The sequence below is a fragment of the Sprattus sprattus genome (assembly GCF_963457725.1).
Source record: "Sprattus sprattus genome assembly, chromosome: 2".
Classification (NCBI taxonomy): Eukaryota; Metazoa; Chordata; class Actinopteri; order Clupeiformes; family Clupeidae; genus Sprattus; species Sprattus sprattus.
Genome location: NC_137921.1, coordinates 3,591,961 through 3,602,611, shown reverse-complemented (window position 1 = coordinate 3,602,611; position 10,651 = coordinate 3,591,961). Strand labels below are relative to the sequence as shown.

The 10,651-nt window shown below is 42.1% G+C and overlaps 1 protein-coding gene across 1 annotated transcript; it reads left to right on the top strand.

Moving 5' to 3' along the window:
• Positions 1–3,529: 3,529 nt before the first annotated feature.
• stk35 (serine/threonine kinase 35) lies at positions 3,530–7,395 on the top strand (the record flags this gene model as incomplete). Its single annotated transcript, XM_080857833.1, has 2 exons — positions 3,530–4,229; positions 6,650–7,395. The coding sequence occupies exons 1-2, from the start codon at positions 3,692–3,694 to the stop codon at positions 7,393–7,395; spliced, it is 1,284 nt and encodes a 427-aa protein (XP_080713959.1). The 5' UTR covers positions 3,530–3,691.
• Between the last annotated feature and the right edge of the window lie 3,256 nt (positions 7,396–10,651).

Genomic DNA, 10,651 nt, shown 5'->3' with positions numbered 1-10,651 from the left:
TGTGTATGTGTAGTGTGTTAGTATGGATTGTGGGTGGGCAATAGTAGTCTGTGAGAGAGGGGGGGGGGGGGGGTTGCTGGTGTGGTTTTGAGTGGTGGATGGGGGGGGGGGGGGGCTGCACACTAAAGGTGCTGGCAGCCATTTTCTCTCTATCCAGCCGGTGTTATAGTCTCTCTCTCAGTCTCACTCTGCCTTTGGCCACGGATCCAGCTAGCATCCTGGCCTGGATCCTTACATTACATTTACTCGTTTGGCAGATGCTTTCACCCAAAGCGACAGGCGAGGTGAGGAACATCACTCAAAGCTTCAGCACAGTAGGAGACCTTGGAGTTAGCACTAAATGTTCAAAAAGCAAATAATGAAACACTTGGGTACAGCATACTTGTGACACTAGATGGAGATGCACTGTACATCATGAATGGGTAGAACTTTCTTACAGGGTTTGCAGTTTTCGCTTCTATGGAATTTGTTTAATATCATGACAAAGGTAAACTTGCATAACCACTATGTTATTTTTTTATATTTGCAATGTAAAATTGAATGATCATTATTTTTTTGTATTTTAAATTTTGATATTGGTAATGTTATATATGTTTGAAATGTTAGATATTGGTATTGTAATGTATGTTTGAAATGTTTGATATTTGTATGTAAGTCTTAAATGTGGACCCCACGAAAAGTAGCTCTGTCTTAGGGTAGAGCTAATGGGGATCAAACAAAGAAACAAATACTCAATATGGCAAAATACAAGGAGATCAGGATCAGATTATGTGCAGATACAAGCCAAGTCTGATCCAGAGTCAGCTGAGGAGGTTTCTGTAGCCCTGGACCTCTGTGCATGCATACATAGAGACCCAGGGCGCTGTAGCAGCATTCCAAGGCATTGTGTTGAAGCATTCTGGAACTTTCTGAAGCTGTTGAAGAATTCTGAGGGTGTGGTAGTGTTCTGGAGTTTTCTAAAGCTGTTGAAGGATTCTGAGGGTGTGGTAGTGTTCTGAGGGTGTGGTAGTGTTCTAAGGTAGTGTTCTGAGGGTGTGGTAGTGTTCTAAGGTAGTGTTCTGAGGGTGTGGTAGTGTTCTGAGTGTGTGGTAGTGTTCTAAGGTAGTGTTCTGGAGCTTTCTGAAGCTGTTGAAGCATTCTGAGGGTGGGACAGCATTCTGAGGGTGTGGTAGTGGAGGCATAGCAGAGAGAGAAAGCACACAAGAGATGCAAAAATCAATATTCAACTTATGCCTTGTAATAGTGAGTCTGCCAGAACCATAAGACGTAATCACATCAGCAAATCCATTATATATGGGCCATTTTTCTAGATTGTTTTTTTTTCTTGCTGCATATATATATTTATTGGAGTTTGCACATTTGAAAACTGTCATTACAAATTCACACAACGCAACAGTATTTCAGCTGAGCCCATTCTAAAGAGGGACTTGGTCCAGCTAAGTCTACCTGCTCCTGGACAGCTGTAAGAATGACAAAAATGAATATCTGTATATATATAATATATACTGTATATATTTTTTTTTTTACAAATTGCAATTACAAACAAATACAATGAGAAAGAACAACTGTTTTTAAATAATTTGATTCAAATTGTATTGCATTTCATCTTATTGTATAAAACTGCACAATCCCTTTGTAAATACAAAAATAAGCACCATTGTTCCTCTTTAATTAAGACAGACATAAATGGGTTTGTCTTGAATAAATACGTGGAAGTATGTCAGTGATCTGGTGCTTAGTAAGTTAAACAGTGTTGCCTTACCATGGTTGTTATGAGTTTACTTACCTAGCCACAACAAGCATTCAAGTAATGTTCTAAATATTGTGCTAAAGAGACCGCTGTGTTAGTGACCTTATGGGTAAAGTAACACTGGGGGGAAAAATGTGTTATTTATTGTGCTTGGAACCAAAACTCAATAAAGGTCAAAGTAAATGTAATACAATGGGCTTTATAGCCAACTCTGTCAGATAGACACTGCAATGGATTAACTTCCGGGGGGGAAATAAATGAATCACAAAACATCAAAACGAAAATTAAATAAAATATGCTGCTTTTTAATACTTTTACAGAAACATGTATGACATGCCAAATGAATACGTTTTAATTTATGACTGCAATTATAACAAGTCAATGTTTATAAAAAGCATCAGCCCATCCCCTGCACTGTTTAAGAACAAAATTAATAATAATTTAAAAAATGAAAGACAAATCTGAAAAATACCACAGAAGCAGACAGAATGCATAGAATATAAAATGATAATGAAAGGCATAAATAAGAATATCAAGTGGATTAAAAGTTAGTGAAAATCTAGAAATAACGAGGAAGGGCATGTATTTTTGGCCAAATTCAGAGGCAAATCAGAGGTTGTGTTTTCGTTAAATGGTGGAAATATTTCTTCTTGAGGAAAAAGTGGGATTGGACAACATTTTGTTTAAGATCTAAATAAGTTTCATAAACATAAGCTATTTATATATTTATCCAGGGTTTAACATATGAAACAATATATTTGTGTTCATATCTAATTAGATGATTTATTTATATGTAATGTATTTATAATATATTAAATCAGTGTCATACAACTACAAATACTAACAATGCTCATCATCATCAATCAACATCACCATCCATCCATCATCATTATCATTATCATTATCGTTACATTTGCTTTTGAGGTAAAAAAGAAAAGCCTTTTAAGAGTTTCTTCTGCTAATTGAAAGGTAACATGCAACATACACACGTATCTCAGGATTTTCCAATTAGGTATTGGGTCTTCATGCTGTTATGTGAAAACATGAAAACGTAAATATATACTGTATATAGGCTACACACGAGTACATGTAACATTTATATATTCAGTGTCTAATTGTATTCATTTTGTTATTTAATAATGTATTCATCCAAGTATTTAACCATTCATTCATTTATTTATTTAGTTTTGGCCCCTATAATCCTCCAAAGTTATGCACTTGCCAAATAACCACACGTGCGGGTCCATGCGGTTTGTGCTGCAGCTCACGGTGTCTCTAACGTCTGGGGAACACTAAACTCTAATACGAGGACAGTTTCAAGCCAATAACCCTTAAATCGCACCAGAACATTGAAGGGAATTATTTCTTGTGTTTCTCTGGCAAATATTGGTAATGTAGGAGAGATCTCCCTTTAAATCTGAGATGAGGAACCACGCGAATGTTGTTTATCCGCCCCTAACGCGGAATAGACTCGTCCTCATTTGCATATCACACCAAGAACAAACTAAATACGGAGGAGATTATTCAAAGAAAACAGCCGCTGTTCATTTTAAGAAAATAGAATACATTTTTACAGATGTGTTTTCAATATATGATTGAATTTACTGGTACATTATGTTCCTTTGTTTGAGAGATGAAAGGAAAAGTCTCAGGATTCTGGCTCGAGCTCCCCGCCGCTCTGCGTAAATGGTCCAGGCTCTCTCGAGCGGACCGCCCCCTCCTTACATCACCGAATGCTCTGACGGTCTTTATTTTTGTTTTTGGGGACAGCTGCTGATTTCGAAGTCATTCTCATCAAAGCGAAACGGGAATTGCTACTGTTTTGATCGAAGAAACACGGCGGCATTCCACAGTAACATCGCCTTATCGTGCTCGACAAGCACAAGTTATGAAAAATAGAAAGGGTTTCCCTGTACACTCGCTTGTTAAAGGGTCCCTTTCATGGATACACGCAACACGATGCGGAGAAAGTTAAGAAGTGTGCAGGTCTGCAAGAGGGCGGCCGTGCAGAAGACGAACATGAAGCGGGACGTGGGTAAAGTTCTGCGAGCTATCCCGGTAGGGAACAACGAGGACACAACAGAGGTTCCGATGGAGGCCCGAGACGACCCGATGATGGAGCAGGGCTGTTTCTCCACGGGCTTCTTAAAAAACGAGGACTTGGAGAACGCCATGATCATGGCTCCTCGCTACAGCCTGCTCCGGGAGGTGGGTCGGGGCAGCTACGGGGTAGTGTACGAGGCTGTGGCCCGGAAGACCGGAGCCCGGGTGGCAGTGAAGAAGCTCCGCTGCGACGCACCGGAGAACGTGGAGCTCGCCCTGTCCGAGTTCTGGGCCCTGGCGAGCCTCGAGAAGAAGCACGAGAACGTGGTGCAGCTCGAGGAGTGTGTGCTGCAGAGAAATGGACTCGCGCAGAAGATGAGCCACGGCAACAAACGATCCAAACAGTATCTGCGGCTAGTGGAAACCTCGCTAAAAGGTAAAGGGGCTAATGGCTATACTGTGTGAGCACCTATGGCTGGCAGAAGGGCACTGTTGTTGTTGTTCAGCAAGTGTGTTTGGCTTTTTTGGAAATGCGAATGTGAATTAGACATACATTTAATGCAGGAGGAAGTGAAATGATTAGGTTTCATTTTTGTTTACAGGAGATAATCCATAGGCTAGGCTACTGATAGAGAAGGTCTGTCTGTCTCATTGTTGTTTTTCAGTACAGGGTTGTAAATAGGTGACAATAGAGAGGCTCTTCGGAGGGAGAACTTGCTATTTTAGGATAATTGGGTACAATGTCACAAATGTAACGTTGTCTTTTAATGCTGATGTTGTATTCCGTTGTAATTTCGGACTGGTCATGTTAGCCTCATTGTTCAGTATGTTTTTCTTGGTGGCTTGTTTAGTCTCAAACGGGGCAGTGAAAGTTGCACAAACTAATCACAACAGAAGCGTAACGCCAACTATTTCGATTATAAAAGCATGTCACCGATTGAGAAGGTTTTTGTTTTGTTTTTTTTACAAATTCAAATAATGCGTCCGAACCAACCCGGATGGGTTGTTGGGCGCAGGGGCAGCAAGTCCCTCCGTTCAGGGAACATCGTGTTCTAGTTGGCAGCAGCTGTTAACCCTTTCGCTGACGCGCACTCAATGTTAAAGGTACATTCACTTCTATTGTGCTAATTAATGAGCGGAAACTACTTTCGATCCCGTTGTCCACGCTGTTGATCGTCAGAAATTATAGCCTGACTTAATTGCAATTTTGAAGTCGTTTTGCACGGTCTGTGCGGGTGTTTTTAGGAGTGAAAAAGAGACAGAGTACAGGGCTTTGAGGCGACCAGCGGTGGACGAATGGCTAGACTTTTGTAGGCTACAAGCTTACATAAGCAGACTGTTAGGTCTTCTTTCTGAGTGAAATAAAATATTAATCCTGCAAGTGCTGCTTGTCGTCTGTGATGATAGATGTTTTCTTAGCTGCCTATTTTTATACCTCTCTGGGTTATATAAGCACAACGCTTCTGGAGTGATTTAATGTATGTTTAAAATCTTAATTGAGGCCTTAATGAGTCAGATTGAAAATAATGTTAATCAAGGCATTTTAATTTTAATTTTTTTTTTTTTTACAGTGGGTTGTACTTAAAGATCTTTGCCTTCATTGAAAGTAAACAATCTGATACAGGTCTTGGAAGAACAGATGAGTTCTAATCCAATGTTTACCTCTTTTTAATGGGGATTCTTTTGAGGTGTTGAGGCAATATTACCCTGATATGGAGAATATACGTGAGTGGGGAGATAAATAATGTGTGTGTGTGTGTGTGTGTGTGTGTGTGTGTGTGTGTGTGTGTGTGTTCTGTCGGGTAGTGTATAGCCTACAGATAGAATAACCTAGGGAGTTTGCCATAGTTTTGATTCTGAGAAGGAACTGCATAGCGCAACCATCAGGAAGCTTAAAGAAGAATGGAAAGATCTGTCCGCAAAGTTGTGTGTGTTTGTGTTTGTATGAGTCAGTTGGTGCACAGGTAGAGGTGTGTATGTGTTGATACTCAACTTTGTTTTTGTTTGAATTCAAGTTCAGTTTAGTTTCGAGTTCTTGTATTATACACGCATGCACAGGTAAAGGTGTGTCTGTGCCAGTTGGTGCACAGGTAGTTGTGTGTGTGTGTGTGTGTGTGTGTGTGTGTGTGTGCGCAGGTACAGGTGTGGGTGTGGCTGTGTGTCTTATCTAAATTGTGTTGTGTGGTTTGTTCTGTGGAAGTGCGTAGTTTTGGAAAAGTGTGTGGGTGTCTGTGTCATTGCTCTGTCCTGACAGTGATCTTGTACCAGACAGCTTATATCTAATTGACCTAATCCAGAAGCCTGTACTGTTTCCATTATCTTGTGTGTGTGTGTGTGTGTGTGTGTTAATCACAAATGATTCAGAAGAGGCCTGAAGATCACCCTCAAACCCTCAACCAACTGCTTTGTATGTGTTAACTCATTCTATTCCTCTGTCTCTCTCCCTCCCTCTCTCTCCCTTTCTCTCTCTCTCTCCCTTCCTCTCTCTCCCTCTATCCTTCCCTCCCTCCCTCTCTTTCTTTCTCTCCCTCCCTCCCTCCCTCTCTCTCTCTCTCTCTCTCTCTCTCTCTCTCGCTGTCCTCCCCCCTCTCTCTCTCTCTGTCCTTCCTCTCTCTTTCTTTCTCTACCTCCCTCCCTCCCTCCCTCTCTCTCGCTCTCTCTCTGTCCCCCCCTCCCTCCCTTACTCTCCCTCTCCCTCCCTCTCTTTCTCCCCCCTCCCTCCCTCTCTCTCTCCCTCTCTCTCTCTTTCTTTCTTTCTCTCCCTCCCTCCCTCTCTCTCTCTCTCTCTCTCTATCTCTCTCGCTCTCTCTCCCTCCCTCTCCCTCTCTCTCTCTCTCTCCCCCTCCTCCCCTCCAGGTGAGCGTGTCCTGGGCTGTCCGTCGGAGCCGTGCTACCTGTGGTTCGTGATGGAGTTCTGCGAGGGCGGCGACCTGAACGAGTACATCCTCTCCCGGCGGCCCGACCCGCGGACCAACCGCTCCTTCATGCGGCAGCTGAGTCGCGCCGTGGCGTTCCTGCACCAGAACAACATCGTGCACCGCGACCTCAAGCCCGACAACATCCTCATCTCCCAGCGCTCCGGCAAGCCCGTCATCAAGGTGGCCGACTTCGGACTCAGCAAAGTGTGCGCCCGACTCGGCGCGGACCCGGACAACGGCGGCGCCGGTGACTACGGCGACCGTGCGGCCAGCCGCGCGATCCGCAACGTCGTCAACGTCAACAAGTTCTGGCTGTCGTCGGCGTGCGGTTCGGACTTCTACATGGCGCCCGAGGTGTGGGAGGGCCACTACACGGCCAAGGCGGACATCTTCGCGCTGGGCATCATCATCTGGGCGATGATCGAGCGCATCACGTTCATCGACGGCGAGTCGAAGCGGGAGCTGCTGGGCTCGTACGTGCGGCGGGGCGCGGAGATCGTGCCGGTCGGGGAGGCCATGCTGGAGAACCCCAAGATGGTGCTGAGCATTCCGGCGCGGCCGCGGTCGTGCATGAGCGAGGCTCTGAGGCGCCTCCTGCTGGACATGTTGAGCGTTAACCCGCAGGACCGGCCCGACGCCACGCAGCTGCAGACACGTGTGGACCAGGTCACCTGCGCAGCCTGACGCGCACACACACACACAGGTGAGTGCTGTTAAACCACACACACACACACACACACACACACACACACACACACACACACACACACACAGAGTGCTGTTAAACCACACACACACACACACACACACACACAAACACAAACATCTGCACAGGTGAGTGCTGTTAAACCACACACACACACACACGCACGCGCACACACACGCACGCACGCACGCACGCACGCACGCACGCATGAATGCATCTGCACAGGTGAGTGCTGTTACACCACACACACACACACACACACACACACACACACACACACACACACACACACACACACACGCACGCATGAATGCATCTGCACAGGTGAGTGCTGTTAAACCACACACACACACACACACACTTTTTCTGGTAAATGCATGCACATACAAACTAAGTGATCAGGTTAGCCTATCCACTTGTAATATACACTCAGAATGACCTATATATAGAATGAACTGGCTGTTCACAGACACAGACACAGACACAGACACAGACACAGACACAGACACAGACACAGACACAGACACAGACACAGACACAGACCTGTGTTCAATATGTATACACCAGTGAACATTCATTGGATTTTGCGCATACAAATCCCTTAAAGATATATTAAGAACATTTTAAATGACTTGCACCACTGTAAATAGCTAATTTAGTAACAGAATTTTACAATAATTATTCCATTTCATTGATTTCATGAATAACATATGCAGCTAAAATCAGTTAAATGTATTTATTTATATTTATTTACTACATTAACCCAATACTGGTCAAGAGTATGAGTCATGAATACATCTTGTTCAGAGAAACGTTAAGAAACTCTGAATCACAGAATGTACTAGAACACACCAGAAAATAAACTACATAACGACAAAAACAAAACAAATTAAATAGAAGTATTAAATAAAGTTAAAGGAAAGAGTTGAATAAAATGCACCCATATCGGAAAAAAATATTTTTTATTTGTAAATAAAAAAATCTAAATATAGAGAGCAACAGTAAATATTTAAAAATCACTCAATCCCATTTACCAAAGAAATATTCATATAACATTCATAAAAAAAATTAAAACGAAAAAGGCAATATAATAATGGAACGACAATTATCTGGCGTGTTGTAACACGTTATAGCTTTATTTCACCAGGCTACAGAATGCTTGATTCTGATTGGTCCGTGGCCTAGATAGTGTTGATATTTTCCCATGCTTAAGTGCAAAGACATAAAGCCTTGTGTAAATGTCACAGACGTATGGGTAGACTGCTTGTTTTAAGGTAGATCTAGCATTCATAGCCATATAATAAGTTAAATATTCAGTACATGTTTAGGCTAAATGCAGATATCTGATTATACTCTCAGTGCATTTCAAATACACCCTGGACTCTTGCATATAACTGGCAAGTGAAGTAAATGAATCAAGAAATAAACAAACAAATAAATACACTAATAATGACAGACTAAAAAATGTACAGAAATATACAATGAAGATAGTATAGTATATAAAGTTGTAATTCTTATCTGCAGGCGCAAACGGTAGCGGAAGTTACAGACGCATGTCCATCATTTCACAGAAAAAAGAGAAAAGAAAAAAACTTCAGGAAGGTGTTTTCAAATCACTAATTTGCCAAAGTGAATCTAATACTAATGTTTGGTTAAAAGCAGACCAGTAGCATTGATGAACAATCCCCTTCAGCTTAATGCATCAGACTAGATGGCAATATCGACCTGACTTCATGCTAGTGTTTTCTTCAAGGAGTAAACAGTTATGCTTTTTCTGTTGTTCCAAACGATCAAACTCGCTGACACATAATTGCAGCTCATCAGACGTGTTTTAAATTGCCCAGGCCACAACCATCAAACTGATGTTGTATTGTTAATCAGGGTGTGCGATTTTGAGCCTGTAAAATAAGAAAATGTTTTGCACTCTAAGGTTCCATGACGGTAACAAGGAAAAAAATTAATTCTCAAGATTAATATTACCCATAAATATCAATACAACTCTGGAGAGTTTATTTAGACCTTGAACGAAAGATTCTCAGACATGCTTAACGTGACGCGTTCAATTTAATAAAATAAACTCGTCAAATGGAACACATTTGCAACTTCGGGGGTTAAGGGCTGAAACGAACGAAAGTAGGCATTTATAAAAAATAGGTATTTCTTCTTCTGTCTGCATCTTATTGCACTACAATATGTGAACACAACTAACAAGAAAGGTCATTATTGTGTATTTACGTGATGGGTGAGGTTGGTTTACGTGATGGGTGAAGTTGGTTTACGTGATGGATGATTTTTGTTTACGTGATGGGTGAGGTTTGTTTACGTGATGGATGATTTTTGTTTACGTGATGGGTGAGGTTTGTTTACGTGATGGATGATATTTGTTTACGTGATGGGTGAGGTTTGTTTACGTGATGGATGATATTTGTTTACGTGATGGGTGAGGTTTGTTTACGTGATGGATGATTTTTGTTTACGTGATGGGTGAGGTTTGTTTACGTGATGGATGATATTTGTTTACGTGATGGGTGAAGTTGGTTTACGTGATGGATGATATTTGTTTACGTGATGGATGAGGTTCGTTTACGTGATGGGGGATATTACTGCTGACTGAGCATTTAATTAAAGTCGGACCTCTTCCCAGAAGCTTGAGACTTTAAAGTAGGTTTAAAGTTAAACTTTTCAAAACAAATATTTGTATTCTTTTTTTTATAAGGACGTCCTTGCTTATATAGAAATATGTAGGCATAGTGAACGACTCTTCCAATAAAGGGAACTACATGGATGAATCAGAACTGGGCAGTCATGGTTTGTGATTCGCCAGTGCAAATGTTCCCTGAGAAGAATATGCCTGTATTCAAATTCCACGCCTCGGCCGAATATTTCATTTATCGCGGGATTTTAAAGACGACCTGCTCAGGCAGAATTAATGTCCCATAGCCCCTCAGAGTAGTTCATCGGGAGTTTGTTGGTGTGTGCACGTGCATGTGTGTTTGTGTGTGTGCACGTGCATGTGAATGTATGTGTTTGTATATGTGAATGTGTGTGTGTATGTGTGTGTATGTGTATGAGAGTGTGTATGTGCACGTGCATGTGAATGTGTGTGTGTGTATGTATGTGTATGTGTGTGTGTGCACGTATGCATGTCTGCATGTAAGCTGCTGGCCTCTACATGTCAGAGTGCCTGCCTCCTCCAAGAGCATGCTGGGATAGCCCTTATGTAACCATGCAACA